The sequence below is a fragment of the Lepisosteus oculatus genome, chromosome 7 (genome assembly GCF_040954835.1).
Source record: "Lepisosteus oculatus isolate fLepOcu1 chromosome 7, fLepOcu1.hap2, whole genome shotgun sequence".
In the NCBI taxonomy this organism is placed as follows: Eukaryota; Metazoa; Chordata; class Actinopteri; order Semionotiformes; family Lepisosteidae; genus Lepisosteus; species Lepisosteus oculatus.
Genome location: NC_090702.1, coordinates 41,781,944 through 41,800,247, shown reverse-complemented (window position 1 = coordinate 41,800,247; position 18,304 = coordinate 41,781,944). Strand labels below are relative to the sequence as shown.

At 38.9% G+C, this 18,304-nt stretch overlaps 1 protein-coding gene across 3 annotated transcripts in view; it reads left to right on the top strand.

The window, feature by feature from the left end:
- Window positions 1-3,629: 3,629 nt before the first annotated feature.
- Window positions 3,630-18,304, top strand: part of camk1da (calcium/calmodulin-dependent protein kinase 1Da) — a 134,739-nt gene continuing 120,064 nt past the window's right edge. Inside the window, exons 1-2 of one of the 3 annotated variants that reach the window (XM_015352379.2) lie at window positions 5,167-5,249; window positions 7,337-7,431. Coding sequence is in view for 2 of the 3 variants with exons in the window: in XM_006633352.3 (XP_006633415.1) it covers window positions 5,155-5,249 (95 nt within the window). In the remaining variant the exon portion in view is untranslated. Of the gene's footprint in view, window positions 5,250-7,336; window positions 7,432-16,455; window positions 16,536-18,304 lie in introns of those variants that run through there. The other 2 variants (XM_006633352.3, XM_069192522.1) reach the window with 2 other exon arrangements.

The window sequence follows — 18,304 nt, the reverse complement described above, 5'->3', positions numbered from 1 at the left end:
ACAGCACAAGAGGGTACAGTGGAGGTTTTGCAGGTGTTGCCTGCAGAACAACATTTCCCAGCAATCTCCCACTTCTCACACTGCGAGCCCCACGGAGCCTCTGTGATGGGGTGGGACTCTGTCCCTGCCCTGTCAAGATTCAGTCGCGGTCGCCTGGGAGTTCGGCCCATACATGGCTCCACTACTCCGAGAAACCAGGCCTTCTGTCACAGGAGAAGCCTGCACGATCCTCCAAGGAGCTGACATCACCTCTGTGGCTCGGTCAGTGCTGCTGAGCACTGATTAATTGGAGAGATATGGCAGTACCCAAGGTGTGAGCAGTGTGTCACAGGGGTTACTGTCGCTTGACAGACCGAGAATACCCTGACAGACAAAGCGCCAGCCAGCCCTGGCAGCATGCAGCCATTTCTGTGCCATCACTTAGCGACTTCCAGGCACGAGGCCAGGTTGATAATAGTTTTGGATAGGTGCAAACTGATGCAGACTGCAGTAAACATACTGTATATGGATAAGCACCACTGTCTTCAAAAGGAAGGAGGTGTGATGTGTGCAATTGTAATTTTATAATAAACTTGCAATAAAAATCCATGCAGATAGCAGCCCAGGTCTGCAAGGCAGCAATGTTTGGAGTTTGGTTGTCCTCCCAAGCTTATGTGAGTTTCATCCAGGTGCTCTGGTTTCCTCCCATAGTCCATGGCATAGTGGGAGGTTAAATGCCTTCTGGAAAAAGGAAAAAAAACTGTCCCTGGTGTGACCATGTGTTTGTGTCTGTGTGTGTTCTGTGACAAACTGGCGTCCTGTCCAGGGTGTATCTCGCCTTTCAGCGACCCTGTATTGGATAACGTGGTTAGAAAATGGATGGATTCATGTGTTCATTGCAAGACACTACACTAGTCTGCAGAGCATCCTACTTCTTAGCCCAGTATGTTGAGTTCAAGACAAATTATCAACTATAGTCAGTTTTTGTAATTAATGCAATTTATTGTTGTAGATCTGTGAAATATCGGGTTATGTAGGTGGCTCATTGGTGTTCCAATCATTATTACCAACCTGCTACAGAGGGTGAGCAGTTCAGTGATCAGTCCTCTTTAGGGAAACAGCTGTAGCCATGCCTGCTTGTGTGACAAGAGCAGCTAACTCTGCCCCTGCTGGGATTTGATCCCGGTCACTCGCGGATTCCGAACACAGCATCGCCCCCTAGACAGCAGATAACTCCGGCACAACGAAACACAGATCCTCTGGTGCAGCAAATGGTTACTTTTTTCTAGACTCCAGCAGGAGGCTGACCTCACTTAACTGCATGACCCCCATTGCGCTTGTCCTCCACAAAGCAGTACTTGGGGTCTTGAAATACGATTGGGGAATATATAACTGTTTTGTGACTGTTGTGATGAGATCAAGGCACAACAGACTTATTGCTTGTCAGGGAACAAATTGGAGGATTGCGGTGTTTTCTTCCATTCAGACACACAGTAGGTTTTGTTCCCTTTTCATGAATTCCAGATGACTTTGTTAATTTGGAATTGTAACAGTTTCATTGTGTATTAAAATAACTTTAGTTGCAGCTCAGAATAAAGGTCAGAAGTGTTGGGAGCGTGCCAGGTAAACTTGGAAGATTTTTCCTTTTCAAGCTGTAGCACTGGCAGCAGGAGATGGGCTTAGAAATGCTTACCAAGTGTATACTTTGAAAAGCATCAATAATGCTGATAATTCAAAAAGGCCAAAGCAGTTTCCACGAGATTCTTACATGAATTTTTTATTTGGAGTTTCACTTCCAAGTTATTACTCCTACAGTTTGCTATGGAAGTTCCTATATATCAATTTAAGCAGTTTCTGCAATCATTGCTGAACCTTCAAGGTTTTGTATGATACTTCGCAATTTAAATAATTCCTCAACTTTTAAATGGTTCTTTTTGTCAAAAAAGAGATATCGGTTTAGCTATGTACTGTAAAAGGCACAGTGTGGATTTCTGAGACGAAGGCTGTGCATTATAGACATCATAGCCTCACTCAGCCAAGAGGAATCATTATACAATGTCTTTTGAGGACATAGAAAAGTAATCTGGGCACGAATAAATGAAAAACTCTAAAAAGCCTGTGTATTAAAATATAAACATAGAAATATGATTATTGGTGAAGAAGAAAGAGGAAAGTTCAGACTGAGTTATATTTTTAAAATCATATTTGCCAGTTAGGTTAGCACAGAGGTTCGCATTGCTGTCTTGCAGCACTGGGACCCTGTGTTCAGTTCCTGGGGTGCTATGTGTGTGAAGTTTGCATGTTCTCCCCTAGTTTGTGTGGATTTCCACCTGCTGCTCTGGTTTCCTCCCACAGTCCAAAGACACAATGGCAGGTCTGTGAAATTGGCCCTGCTGTGAGAGTCTGTGTGTGCCCAGCAATGGACTAGTACACTAGGGTGTATCCCACTGCTTGCTGGGATAGGCTCCAGGTCACTGAATTGAAAGTGCTGGTGCTTTACCAATTATTTTTTATATAACCACCAGATTTTGAAGTGGACCTTATCTCAGTACCAATGTCTCAGCTCATCGCAACAACCTCTTCACTCACATTGGGAGAATGAGGCTATGCGGATTAGCTCTTCCAATAACGTCTTTCATCTTCGGACGAGCCACAGCCCATGAAGTACATAAAAAAAGATTCAGTATGGCTGGAGGAGGGGTGTGACCTTCAGTGTTTTCACTGCGATCATCTAGGGACCAGGAAAGTTAGATTTATTCTAAGCCTTTTTTTTAACTTTCGCGTTTATAACACGATTCGCCCAGATTTAGAATCAGCCCACCCACCCACCCACCTCTTTAACACATTCATGTAATCATTTTTACTACCAAAAATGTCTTTCAGTTCACATCAAATCAGGAGCTGTTACACATTTTCATAAACATTTACAGCCTGATCTGCTTTAGGGTTGTGAGTCTTATAATGTATCAAATCCAGCTTTCTATTGTCACCCCAGACACCCCTCGCCCCAGACGTCTTACGGAAAATATTACGGTATTAAGGAGATTAAGGAGGGGCCGATTCCAAGCGAATCAGGTACAGTAAATAGTGTTACACAATTCAACTGTTCTAAACGGAACAGATACAGTACATAACAGAATAGATAACAGGGCCGATTTAATTTTCTGGTGTAGATTAGGTGAAATTCGTAACCACCCACAACGCAACCCTTCTCAGAAACGAAAAAACAAACGATTCTTCATCTGAAAACGGAAAGGAGCGCCTAACGGGGTGAACTTTGCATATACTGTATGTGACCTCTGTTTTTCGTTATTCTCTTAAGACTGTTGCAGATGCATGTACTGTATTTTGTGTGAATCTGGGTAACATGTACAATAATTGTCTGATAAAATTCTCCTTAAATCTGAATCTAATTTTGTACAAAATTATATCACATTTCATTCTATACAGTACATTACAACAGGTGTGCGAAACCAGGGATTTTATCATTACACATACAGTGTTAACTGAATGGCCATACTACCCATCGGCCTTTACCAATCATGGCCTTCTTAATAATCCCCATCTATGAACTGGCTTCATCACTCTGTTCTCCTCCCCACTGAGTGATACCTGGTGTGTGGTGAGCGTGATAGCGCACTATGGCCGGCATCGGGTAGAAGGGAGTCCTCATTACCAGTAAAGTGCTTTGAGCGGAGTGTCCAGAAAAGCGCTAAGTGTAAGGATTAAATATTATCTGTTACATATGTACTGTACAGTATATGATTTCGCTGAAGATCTGGTTTCTTTCATTCAGTTGTAACTTTAAAGTTCAGAGTGGAAACACAAGTTGTGGAAATGGGGTAATTATATTCTCACTCTTATCAATCGGCTAGTGTTTTGATGTACAGGTTGGTTCGGAAATCGCATCACCTGAACCAGAGCTGACTGGGACCCTAGACTGAGAGTTTTAAAACACTAAAAAAATAAAGGCTCTCAGTTATTCATGGGACATGTTGGCACTACTACAGAAATCTGAAACATGCGTTTCGTACTATTACATTGCACTGTACTTATCTTCACAGGAACCTACTGCTCTACTGCATTCAAGAGAATAATTCAGCCTAATTGTAGAAATAGCTACCATGATATGAGCATGAATCAGAGTGAATTTGTGGTCGTCACTGGTAATCAGCGGTCTGAATCCAGTCATTAGCTCCCACATTAAACAACTGTTTTCTGGAAATATGTGAAAATAGTCATTCTTACAATTCCACTTCGTCTTTTAATTGCTTTTCACATTTATTTTCAAAATATTTTTAAAGACCTCACTCGTTCCAAAGTTGGAGAAAGAGACCCAAGTTACTCGCTTTGAGGCCAAGGTACTGTACGGTATGTCGTATATACAGTACATTAAGTCTATCCCATTTTACCATTATCGAAACGAGAGCGCCGTGCGGAGTGGAAGTCGTCTTGAGCATTAACTGAGCCCACTCGACAGTCTCGTTTGCTGCACTTCACGTGAAAACCCATTTGTTTCCTAATCGTTCGCTATTTAATTCAGAACAACCTGCTGCAAAAGACTCCCCCTGTAGTACAACCCCTCGTCTTTGACGTGAGCCCGGTTTTGGTGCAATGCGAATTATCTCTAGTCATTCAGGCACACACGGATGCACACACAAGCGCAACGCCGACAGCCAGAGCGCAGAGCAGCATCCTCCTCGCATTGCCATAACAACCGATGGCACAGTCAGAATGGTTCAATAAAAATATATTTCCCGACAATAAGCATTTTGATGAAAGACTTCTACGAGCGTTTACAGGTTTTCTGAACTGTGAGAACTCTGGCTGACAAGATAACGGCAGCAGAAAACGAAGAAAACACGCCTCTGCCCACCAACATTTACGGCGGCCAAACAAAATTTTAACCTTAAGAGGTTCAACAGCCAGAAGAAAGCCAACCAGTTACACGGCGTGCAAAACCGAAACATCAGTGCGTGAGAGGGGGGGTGGGGGGAGAAAAGAGACCAAGTTAAATAAAGGGCGGCGACTTATCGAAAAGGAAAACAATAGAAAAAAACTGTATCTTTGAACGCGTGTTTGCCAGTGAGAGCAGGAAGTCCCAACGTGAAGTTTGTGGAAGCCGCCTAATCCACTCGGGTCTGTAAAAATCCACTTGTTTTCTCAATTTGCACGATGGCTCGGGAGAACGGAGAGTCCGGTAAGGAGTCGTGGAAAAAGCAAGTGGATGACATCAAGAAGCTGTTCGAGTTCAAAGAAATCCTTGGAACGTGAGTAACTTTTAAATTGTACATGGTTGTGCTCCGTAAAACAAACAAAAAAAAAAGTTATGCTTCAAAGCTCCTACCGTTTCCGAATGATCAAACTTTTTACCATTTGCAAACGATTCTTTGAAACCCTCTCTGAAGTTGACATTTTTAGTGACCCGAATATCGTGAAATTATTTTCCGTGTTTTGTATCAGAAACACAGAAAGCTGTAGCGGAAAGCTATGTATCTTCAGTTCAGTGTGAATTTCTGATTTTCTCTCAGCACTTCCCCCATTTGTAAGAAACAATAAAATATGGGGCATTTGCGTTGGATTTTTACAGCGCAGCTCTAGATCTTTGCAATTTGTCCACATTAGACCCTGTGAAATCACCGGTAAGATCAAACGCTTCAATCCCTGTATTTTATTTGTGAATCAAACATGTGATTTATAAGCCGCAGGCAACCGTAATTCATTTTTCTGAGGGCAGAGAGAAGGTTTGGTATTGATGTCACGCTTCGAATCACAAATATTTTTTTCAGCAAAACCGAACGATCTAGATTAGAAAACATTTTGATCATTTACTATTTTTTTTAAAAAGCAGGTTTACGATATTGCGCTGATTCTTTTTTAAAAAAATATTGCATATCGTCTTTGAACATTTAGGCTAGTGATGAGTTTAAGCGGTATTTATAGCCATATTTATTATTGTCACATAATCAGTTAACCCAGGGGTTTACATTCAAAACTTAGCCGGTGGTGGTTTGGAGTTACTGTACCTGAAGAGTGTTTCCACATGTGTTTAGGTGATCTTTCAGTTTAAAATTATTCGTATTACAAAATTAGTTTAACTTACATCTTAGTGTACAGTATGAAAATAAAACACGTTCCGTTACCATTATAATACATCGTTATATTCTAAGAAATCTAGAGCAAGTGACGTTGTTGCGTGTCCTTGTGTATTTGTCCTGATCTGATCTGAGTGTTTCATTATTAATGGTCCTTGGCCAAACGCTTTAGACAAATTTAAAGAGTGCAATTTCTGGCCATTATTAGATTCCTTTGAGGCACCAGTACAGATTAGTTATAAAATCCTTATAGTCTCCACAGACCGGCAGAGACGCTTTTCCCCTTGGTATTGTTACAGTGTGCTGTAGATATTCATATCCATAAAGGGAAAGGTAGTGATTTCTCGTTTTTTCCCCCCTCTGGCAGTGTAATTGAATTCTTTTTGGCTGAATTGAAGCGTATTGGCAGGAGGACAAACGAATCTCGAACATTCTGAGATTAACAGCCTCAGATTAGAGGACAGGGGAAAAGCCCCTGGGAGCATCTCTTGTTTAGATTTTCCTTACATTCCCCATGTTTATTATTATAGTTCTGCCCTTTGAAATCCGATTCTCTGGTGTTGAATCCAAACATTAGGCTGCGTAGTGCATCTCATCACCCTTTTCTCAGCCCCTTTTGAAATATTGCCTTTTAATTACGTTTCTTCGGCCGTTAGGAAAGATTGATGTACTGCGGATGATCAATTTGATAACCATCGTGACTCATGTCCACTGCCAAACCATGCACCTCCTCTCACACAGCAAGCCCATATGGCCAGTGTCAGAACTAAGACATCATGTCTTAGATCTGACATTAGAATAGAAGCAGATCTATGTAACGCATAGAATATACGCAGTTATCTTACAAATCATACTGATAATCACAGAATTCTAGCAATGCCTGGGGATCCAGGTTGTGCAGCAATTCACAGGCAGTCTTGCTGACATAAGTCCATCTAACTCACTCAGTCGGAGCCCTAAGTCACTTGTGTGCAAGGGAAGAGAGAATCCGGGTAAAGTTGGCTAACTAAGCCTCCCTGTCCCATTAAGAGGTCCTTGAATCATTAGCTGCCAAAGTTATTTGTCCTGATCTGATCTGAGTGTTTATAGCCATATTTATTATTGTGTCACATTATCAGTTAATCCAGGGTTTTGCCATATTTATATATAACTTTATGTCATGTGTGTTGCCTTGGTTCTGTGGAGTGCAGTGTGATTAAGGTCAGTGGATGGTAATCACCAGTCGCCAGTAAAGTACCAGTAATTCTGCCCATTGCATCCAGATTCTTCAAGAGGGAAGGTAACGGAGCTCCCAGCTCAACACAAATCTGAAAGACGTCTTGGCATCAAGGCTGTACCAAAGCTCAGCCTGTCATTGGTAATGTACTGCATCGAGCATGTGCGTGATATCTTTGGCTGTGTCTGTGAAAAGGTCACAGTAAACCCACTTACTAATACTGAAACTTTATTGTTCTCTGTTTAATATAAGGCTATAGTTCAGAGCACATGCTGTTTCTAAATTGATTGGAAATACTGTAGCTTTGTTGGACCTAACTCGGTTGTCCTGATTCATGGAGCCAATGAAAAGGGAATCCTAATATGTAGTCTGGGAGCCTACAAGCTTAATTTCGTGTGCCAAGTCAAGAAAAATAACCCTGGTTCCTCTACTTTATGGTAGCTGCTACAAAAAGCAGATGGCAGTTTTAACCTTTCCAAATCTGCTTAATATAATGAATGAAAATACTACAAATCCCATTTAAAATGCATCTGATTTCTTAAGTTTCTGTTCTTTTGGGAGTTTCATGTTCTGAAACCACTCTTTGCATTGGTTCTTTTGATTTCGGTAGTAAGCTAAATGATTAACTTGTAATATTGTTTAGCAGTCATAGAAGATCACTGTGAAAGTTTTTATCTTTCAATGCAAAAATGAAACCAGTTGAAATAAGATAGGTCTGGTCAATTTACAATCCCTTAAGTAATGTTTCTTTTAATATAAAAAAAGGTCAACCATTATGCCCTCTTCCGTTACGTCTGTCATTATTTCTGAACATGCTATATGGGTTTGAATGTGAAATATTTCTTAAAGAAATGATTTTACTCCTAGAAGAATACTAAAGATCTATGATTGTGTTATTTAAAGGGTAACTACAACACTATTTTTGTAGTCATCGGAAGTGCATGAGTGCATTTCAAATTGAAACAAAAGTAAAACGTACACAGTAATGTTTCAAACCTTAAATTTACATCACATAGTGGATGAAATTCAGGTTTGAGGAGCGCCGTATTGCTGTCATTGCCTGCGATTCAGAGCAAGCTAACAAAACGTCCAGTGATGTGAAACGGCCCTATTACACTGTAGACAAGCAGGCTTGTGAATACGTCTGTTTTAATCCAATAGAATATTACTCTCGAGTTTGAGATGGTTTTGCCGACAAACACTATCTGTTAACTCTGCATGCAGATCATGTTGGAACATTTCTGGGGTCTGCTGCACAACCTGTACTTATTCCCTTGAACATCGCAGTACATTAGTCATTACAGTGACTAGTGAGCAGGAAGGGCGGCTTCATGTTGCAATCCATGCAAATCCTTGGTTTCACGGTTTGTGACAGCAAGGGCGACCATAGAGTACTTTCACACAGTTCACGATTTTATGCTTAATTTGGAATTAGTAAAACTGTGCAATACTGTCAGTGAATTTATTTTGTTACCGAGATTTAATAACCGAGCTCAGAAATTTGGACGGCAGTTTCCCTTTAAAGGGAAGTACATTTTATAGTAGTGTAAGTTTAAAATCGTTATTTTGTCAACACGGCTTTCATTCTCCTGTTTACTTCCAGGCTTTGTTGTGAAGATCTCTTTGCCTTATGTTTACCCAAAACATGCTTGGCTAAACTTTTAACAGTGCCATCTGCAAAGACACCATGCCTCGTGCTCGGTGATAAAAAAGGATTCAGTGTAGAATTTCAAAGGCTCTTGTGCCATCGTGCTTACAGTAGCATATCAAAATCACGAGGGTTTATTCGATTGTTGAAAAAAATCTTTTGTTAACATGAAAAAAACAACAACTCCCACACTAGATGTCTAAATGAGTTAAACGGAAACCTCCTTGAGATTCTCAGATCGCAGTAATACATTTTATCATTGTGGCAAGCAGTGAGTGTGGCTGCCTTGAAGCTGTGGGGTCCTGGCTTGGACTGTCTGTCTGTGGAGAGTTTACATGTTCTCCTCATGTCTGTGTGTTTTTTTCTCTGGATGCTTCAGTTTCCTCCCATTTTCAGGAGATATTCTGGATATGTTTGATTTGTGACTCTATTTTGTGCTTTTCTCCTTTGTCCTACGATGGACTGAATACTTAAGTACCTTCCCAAACTAAAAATCTGAATGCCACATAGACTAGATCCAATTGTAACTGAAGCCAGTTCATGTCGATCGTGTCAAAATTGAAATTCAAAGCCAACTCTACCCTTTTAATGGTTGTAAAATAAATTTAGTAATTTCACAGGCAAAATGGGTTACACTGTGTCAAAGGCTGTCAACTTCGGATGTGTTTTATGTGAGAAATAAGTATGCTAATTTCTAGAAAAAGGACAAATACTGTTTAATAAAATAAGCTGTTATGGCACAAAGAAAAATGGACAAATGTGGGTAAATGAATATCTATGCAGGATGGATGCTGAACGTTTGTTTTGCTGATTTATGGGTAGTTGTGAATAGAAAATAACTGCGAAGTAGGTATTGTTAATTGTTTTATAGCTGGCATGTGTTTGTTAACTGCAATCCCATTAACTGATATATGAATCATAAATGTTTGCATGTCACTGTGGTGCCAGTAAAGAAGCTCAGTATTGGACATTTGGTCTCTGGTTGTACTTACTGTAGGTAAGCGATAAGTAAGTTACATAGGTCTGCCTGTTGAAGTCATAGTCTCATAGATGGACGTAGACAGTTCCCACATGATGTTTACTGTACTATTATTAACTAAGTTAACATTTTGTATATGGCTAATAGTAAAGAATGAATATGATATCTTTTTGACATAATGCCAGAAAATCCAATCATACCGAGTAATTACGCAGTACCAGTCTTACTCTATGGTGGGTTTATCTCTTGACAGACGGCTGTAAGGTCTTGTGTAAACACGCCTATTTTCATGCCCTCATATCATTTGCTGCTCAGACTGTAGCCATTGCTTTCAGACATAAGTGCCAAAGATTTATGGAGTATTTTTGCCTTTCCACAATATATACCGACGTCTACGAGACCTCAGTTATTTAGGTTAGGGTTCGATGGGAAAACAAAAGACATGTATTTTCCAAGCTGTTCTAATCCGTGGTACAGTATTTGATAACCAAACCATTTTTTGCTTATTTCTATAGATACAACAGAGGAAACCGTGTACCTGAAACAAATGTACAGTATTCTTTTTTACATGAGACTTATTCAGTTTTTAACAAATTAATTTTCACGGTTTAGTTGAGAGAGACATTTTGACCTTGATCTACTCCTTCTCGGTAAGAATATATGAAAGCAGTTTTAATGATATTAAAACCACATAACAGATTAAAATATACAAAAAAAACATGTAATTGAAAATTATATCAGAGCTAAAGGTTTTAATCTGTATTGTGCCTAAAATGAATTCTAAAGAGAGGTCAAGTGAGTTCTCTATATTTAAAATCAAAATTCAGACTGTGATATTTGCCAGTTTTTTGTTAAATAGTAGTGAAGATTGAGGTGACATTTTCCAGTAGTGAAAGGCTGTCACCAAATCAAAATGATTTGTTTCAGTATGGGGGACATTTCCCAAGATGGTCCTTGTGAGGAGAGTCTGTAAATCTGAGACTTCACAATGCCATTCCAGACTGAAAGCTCTTTCCTGAACTTCAGACTATTCTTCTAAGTTGTTTAGGAGTAGGAACCAGAGTTTGTTACTTATGTTTTATTGTTTTTTATGAGCTTATTAAGCTAATAAAAATACATTTGAAAAAAGTTGACAGTCATCTCAAAACATCAAGTATCACAATATAAATGAGTATAAAGTCTGTTAGTTAGCATTCTTTTCCATTTTGACAGGGGTCATACTGCTGGGGAGAATGGAAGGTGGAGTAAAAAAGAACAAGCTTCCAGAAACATAAAATCATTATTATTGTGTAATATAAATAATCCACCTCTCCCAATATCTCTTAAAGACCTCCTTCTGGAGTCTTAACTGATAGGTTAATTTTTTTCATTTCGTAAATCTCTGAAATAATAACAATCCAGTTTTCTTTGGTTGGGGGATCTCCGTGTAATCATTTACATGTTATAGCTTTCTTGCTTGCTGCCAAAAATGCTTTAAGCAAGTATTTGATCTCTTCCCTCAACCTCATCAGGCAGATTACCCAGATATAGAGGATTTTAGAATTTCTAAACATAAAACAGTATATCTTGAATCAGAGACCACAGTTCTTCCCAGTTCCTAAGATCGGTTTCTTGGATCCAATATACTGTGCCAATATACTGTGTATGGGAATGTCTTGCATGTCTGTTACCACACTCTCTCCGACGTGGTTGTGGCAAACCAAGCTGGGAGGCCATCATATACACTAGATCTGTAGAACAAAGTCACCTGACATGTCTGAATCTGTAAAGTCATCACTGTTGGGTATTCCTTCAACTTCAAAAGAGAAAGCGTCATTTGTTTGTCCACCTCAGAGGTGATTTTGAACATTTGTGAAAGAATTTTGAAATTGCTCTGCTTTCTGGTTACCTCATCACTCTTCGTTTGCCCTTATCGAGTTACCAACAATGAATTATCTTCATCTGGTGAAAATGAAATTGGGAATTAAGTACGTGCATAAAATTGACTTGAAGATCTTTATGAAATGCAAGAAACAGTGGAGAGCATGTACAGTAAATGAATTTTGGCTGAGCAATTTAACATCCTGTCTTGTCCTATTTTAAAGACCAATCACTTCATTTTCCTAGGGTCATTTTCATATTGATTTGTATAGAAAGAATAGTAAAAATTCAGTTGTATCTTTATTCGATGCAAAAAAATCTTCACTTGGCTATTAAGCTGAGAATTTGAGACACTGTTTTTAAATGTATTATGCTCTTTATACTCCGAGGCAAATTGCACACCTTTTGAACAGTGAAATTCCAGGAAGTGAATCTGTCTCTTGAGTTAATTTCTGTTAATTACAGTAAAAGAGTTGCAGTGCTAACGTAATAAAAAAATGTGACATTGGATATCCAGCTGTTCTAAGGCAAACTCTACAGCTGGCCAGGACTGAAGATGTCCTGCAGGGCCAGCTTGGTCTGAGCCCTGCTGAAATACGGAGACGTTCAAAAATCTCATTATTACTAATGGTACTGTGGCTATTATATTATACCCAAGAATAATTCTGCATCATGTGGATCTTTTGGGGAGATAACGGCAAAACACCTTTATGCATATGTCAAAATAAATTATAGATTAAAAATAATAAGAAGGTTAGAACATTTTTCCAGGTGATTAATGTAGAAGGGTTCTTTAACAGTTATAGCATTATAGAGCACTTCAAACTGTTACATCGAACTGTTACATCACAGACTTGTGAATCACAAATCTTACATCACAGGTAAAGGCAACATATGATGTTTAGGGGTCTGTTCTGACTGATTATAACTGAAGCTTACAAAGACAGGCCTGGCAGCGCCTCAAGCAGTTAGCACATAAGGTACCTCTGACTGCCTCAGCGTGTTTCTGTGTGATAATAAGTACACATTGGCATGACTCTAAGTAAAAGCATTACTTGCAGATCAAATGTGACCTTTAAACATGCTGCAGAGAAGAACTGCAGAGAAGAGTATTGTCTGTAGTGAATGGTTAACCACACAATGGTAATGAGAAAAAACATAAGCAAACGAAAGATGAATTAGGCTTCTGAGTGCATCATGGTATCTGTTGCACTGCACTTGGCAGTTAAAATCCTGCCATTCTTTCCTGGCTTTCAGGCTTTTCAGATGGATTATGGGGATGGACTAATCTGCCTGATCTGTGCAAAAGCTCGGTGTTCATTAGGGGAAGAGACGGAGCTTATCCGTCCCAGAAGCCCTCCATCAATAGGGGGATCAGATAGTCTTCTGTTTCAATTCAGCTCTAAATGGAGTTCTTTATAGAGCTGTAAATCGTCTGCTAAGTTTCCCTCTGCAGTCTTCTCATCTGCTTGATTACAGTGTAGTAAAAACGTAAGGAAGGTTATAGGCATGAGGCCATTTGGTCCATTTAGCTTGTTTGGTTTTGAGTGCTCTGATTACCCTCATGTTTTGTACTTCTTAATACAATAAGAATAGTAGATGGTTTTATTAACTATAGATGTATGATATTTATAAATTATGGATAGACTTGGCATTTACTGCTTTGGCAAGCTGTGGTAATGGGTTGAGAGGAAATCTAAATTTCTATGGTTTACAAGAAATGAACTGACAAGGCTGCACAAAAAGAGCCGATTTCAAATTAAAGATGTATAGTAATTAGTATACTGGCCTAAAGCCACAGTTTTAACAATATTACTAACACAGCACCTCAAGCACTGTAATTCCATGACATACAAAGAAGCATTTTCAAATACGTATTATTAAATGCCATCCTATAATCTGATTACCTTTCCATTAATAGAGTCATAGGATGAGTGGAACCAGGAGACATTCAGTAGCATGCTTCAGCTTAAGTCTTAAGTCCAGACACATGCATTTAGAAACTGTCTAAACTATTTCTAGTACTGTCTCTAATGTGTAAATCCATCTTGTATATCACAGAGGACTTCACTCAGAGACAATATTTCACATAGAATAGCAGTTTATACTGTAGCAGTTGTGAATAATTTAACTTCCTTTGAATCTGTGGTCTGTTTTATCAACATTTTGTGATGCCAGCATTCCTGTTTCTGTTGGGTCACACATGAGCTGTTGTTTGCTCAACATGCACTAGTGTACATATTATTATCTACTGCGCAAAGTCTGTTCAATTGTAGCTGTTTTTGCTTTCTTGTGAAATCTGTGCACTAATGAAAATGGGAAATGTTGGGTCTCAGTCATCCTAAGATTTTGTTTTTTTTATATTTCCCCGTGGAAAGTAGTGGAAATGCCACCTCTAAAATTAACTCGTTTCATCATGGAAAAAGAAGAAGTATCAAATAAAAGTCACCTCCGATTCTACAAACTACTAATGAAACAGTTTTTATGTGTCACAGTGCTATGAGAGCATGCATGTGTTTCGTCAAACAGGACCATGACCTTGTAAGCGCAAATCCTGAACAGTTCATAACCATCTGCAGTCAAAATCTAGCTTCCTTACAACAGATGCCGAGAATGAGTATTGGCTGAATGTATATTTTATACATCACAGAAAAATAATTAATCTGACTACATTTTTAAAATACATTTTTACAAATTGAAAGCAACATAAATCTTTTACCGAGAGCCTTAGGGAACATGTAAATTCTCAGTGTAGACAATTACAACATTTTAGCAGTTTCATTTTAATCTTTGAGCCTGGAGACTTCCACAGACACAATTTAAGAAATTATGTTTTAAGACCACGATATGTAGTGCATTATCCTGATATGTATGTTTTTCTGTTTTCGTTTAATTCTATATATATAGGTAAATGACAGGTGAAGCTTTTGTGAAACAGCGTATACACCTCTAATATCCATGACTTCAGGCTCTTTGTCTTGATCCTCCTAACTTCACATAGAGGTGGTGTGTAAATGCAAGTCAGGAAGTACTACTACCTTTAAAATATCTGTGCCCCATAGGGGCCATCATACTGATTTGCATGTGCACGCCATGCTTATCTGCTTTTTTTTGTCATGAAAAATGCTTGGTTGCAGACATTATTTATCATGTGAAAAATTTGATTATTTTTTAGATATTCGTTGAATTGTTACCTCTTTCAATTTCACATCAAAAACCATATTCTTTAAAGGAAAATCAGTGAGAAGCCTCAGGAGCACAAGCTCAGGTGTTTTAGTAAATCTCTGTACCAAAATACATGGCCAACAATCCTACTAATTTTAAACAGTTGCATTTTGATGCTGATAATTACAATTGCAATCGTCAGCATCACTAGCGAGACGACCGCATTAGTAGAGAAGACAGGAACATTTTGTTGGATTTCCTGCACTTGTTTGGCCAGGGCAGGATATTTGATTTATACAGCTATGGAAAACCACGTGAATATGCAGCATGTATATGTAGTGAGTGTATTAGTGTGTGTTGTGGGATTCCTGTTATACCTTTGAAAATGCCAGGTCCTTCACCCCTGAATAATACATTTTTTTTTTGGTTTAACTTTATCTTTTTTAAAGTAATTTGTTCTTTTGATCTTTGGTCTTTTTATGTTTGAAGTTTGTTAGAAGCGTCTCCCGAAGCCCAGTGAGGAAATATAACAGTGAATAAAACATCCTCTTAGTTATATTTACACAGTTCTCAAACCTATCAGCATCAGTTTCAATGGCAGTGCCCTGCTGCTCCCCACAAATCTGTATTGGATAATGCAGTTAGGAAGTGGACAGATGGATGGACATATTGTATATATTTTAGGTGGGTAGCTGCGTCAGCATGCGTAGGCTGCAAAGGAACAAGTAATAGGTTTATTCCATGCTGAAAACAAGAAGAGAGAAAAAACACAACGTTTCGGCTGTGGAGCCTTCTTCAGGTGTGCCCTTGTACATAAAATAGTTTACAACCACTGGACAGAAAAGCACTCATCACAATGGGTTTGTGATAATCACTGTCAGATAAGCAATCTGATAACCAAGTCACAGGTCATACATGACTTCCAACAGCCACACCTTCATTAGATTACTTCCTATTTGCTTTACATCCCTTTCATGTCTGCATCAAGATAAGCTGAGCATGAAAATCTCCAAAAAGGTTAAAGCGATTGGGCGTCAGCAGCAACCTCTTCTAAGCCCTTCCAAATCAATCATTTCCTCATACAAACAGCAGGTGACAATAACATTATTTGTAACTGCACTTACATTGGGGAAACATCTTTTAGGGTGATGTTGGTAGATGTCAGCATCCAAATTTGCTTTGAGTAGCATACCTTTATCGGTATCTCAGAAATTAATTTCAACATCATTAAGCTTGTACCCAAAATATTTAATGCAGCTGGACATTGCTGAACTGAAAACGGTGCTTCTTTCGATATGACACAAGGCGCGACTGTAAACTGAGAAGTGTTTACATGCAGGCTAGGGAAATCATATTTTTTTCTTTGTTAAACAGAAGGGATTGTGGCCACTAATGAAAGCATCATTTGTGACAAAGTTTTTACTTTTCAAGGGAAGTTCTTGAAATGTCTCGCTTGCCTCTCAATTTGTGCTAAGAGTTGATTTTTTTTTTTGCTTCGGCAGAATTCAGCAGTGTAGTTGAAGCAGTGTTTTAAGCTGTTGGAAATCAGATGATGGCATTACCTGTCTTATCTTTCACAAAACAAATGCTCAAGTAAGTGATTGACACAACATTGTTTCTTCTTTAATTCTGTTTTTACATAACCTGTAGCTCCCCCACATTGCTGCTTTCACTGACACAGCTTAGACTAATGGGCAGAGACAGTTGCTGTGGATGCTAATGACTCAGCTGCTATAGTCTGTCAGTCACTGGATGCACGAAAGGCTAATTTCAGAGCTTTAAGCCAACTTTATTCTCTTGGACTCTCTGGCTTGTCTTCCTGTACTCTGTTTATCTTCCAACATAGTTTCTAAATAAATCCTGATTATTGTCTATATAAATTCACACCGTCTGGACACTTGACCTCAGTGGGCAATAAACTGATCCCCTTTAAACCTCTTTTCCTACATTACAGAAGGACAGAACATTGAATCCACAAGATTTTCAATATATTGCATTAACGCTTGTTAGGATATACATGTGTTGTCTGATTTAGTTCCATAAAATCATAATTTCAGGTGCAATTGTGTGCTTTCACCTTTGAGTCCAAAGTGCTTGGCTGTGCTTGAGTCAACAATACACAAAAAGAGCGAACATTTAAAAGGTTGGAATTGTTGAGCTGTATTATTCATTATGTTTACATCCCTAAACTTTTATCTGTGTTATAACTGTATATTATTTGTTTGCTCTTTTACATCTGGCTGACAGAAGGTTGGGTAAACAGTTCTGGTAGGAGGTTTGGTAAGACGATGACCTGCTTCTTGAAGTTTCATACATATTTGAAATGAAATATTTTAAGTAGGACAGCCTTTTCAGTTTTCATCTTGCTCTGCTTAGGGAGCTCTTTCTTGGTACCCAAAAGGTTTTAAGATTGGCATATTCTAACAATGTGTTTTAGGAGCTGGTCAGCCTGAATCTCTGGGTACAGATAGACAAAATGAACACTCATCTAGCCTTTGTATTGTCACGGACTGCAGTTCTCCACTCCCATTATGCCTGATCAAATCAGTCATCTGCTGTTGCTTTCACTTATGGTGAACTCTGTCACGCTGTCTGCCATGCTGTCTGCCACTTTAATGACATTAAGTGCTTTGACACTAGGAGGAAGGAGACTTGGAGCTTAACTCTAGCTCTCTCGGGACTGATAGAACCTCAGGTTCGGTACATGTGCATGTAAATTTCTGTGTGTTCCAGATGTATGGTTTGTCTCCTCGGGCATGCGGTGGCTGAGAGCAGGCTGACCCTGAAAGTGACAGCCCACACCATCCCCCTGAACTTAATGCTTGCTTTCTCTTTGCAGTCAGTTGCAGGAAATCTGACACCTACAATGTCATTTTTTTCTCGGTGCACATTTTTATTTTGTGAGAGTCCCGAGTTAGTCATTGTTTCAACCACGCTGTGCGAAAGCCATTAGTAAGACAAGGAGTTCAACTATCCTTTCACGCCCACTGGGATTCTCTGTACCTTGTTTTTCAGGCTTCTAGCTGATAAGGTTGTTTTCTGTAGTAATTTTATTTTTTAAATGTGAGACCACAGTTCCATTCAAGTAAAGCTGGTAAGAAAAAAGTTAATGCCATTAGATATTTTGTCCAGTACACAATGGAAATAGAGAATTTTAAAATAAATTACTCCATTTTGATCCTTAATAATTAAATTAATGATTAATGTACATGTGGGTAAAATCTATTCAGAATTGTTGTTCACTTCAAATTGGGTTATGTCCATTACATGAGATAATGCAAAGTTTAATATCAAGCCCCTAAGAAATTTGGAGATCAGGGAAAGGTAAATACAATTAAAAAATATACTGATGAACTGATAAA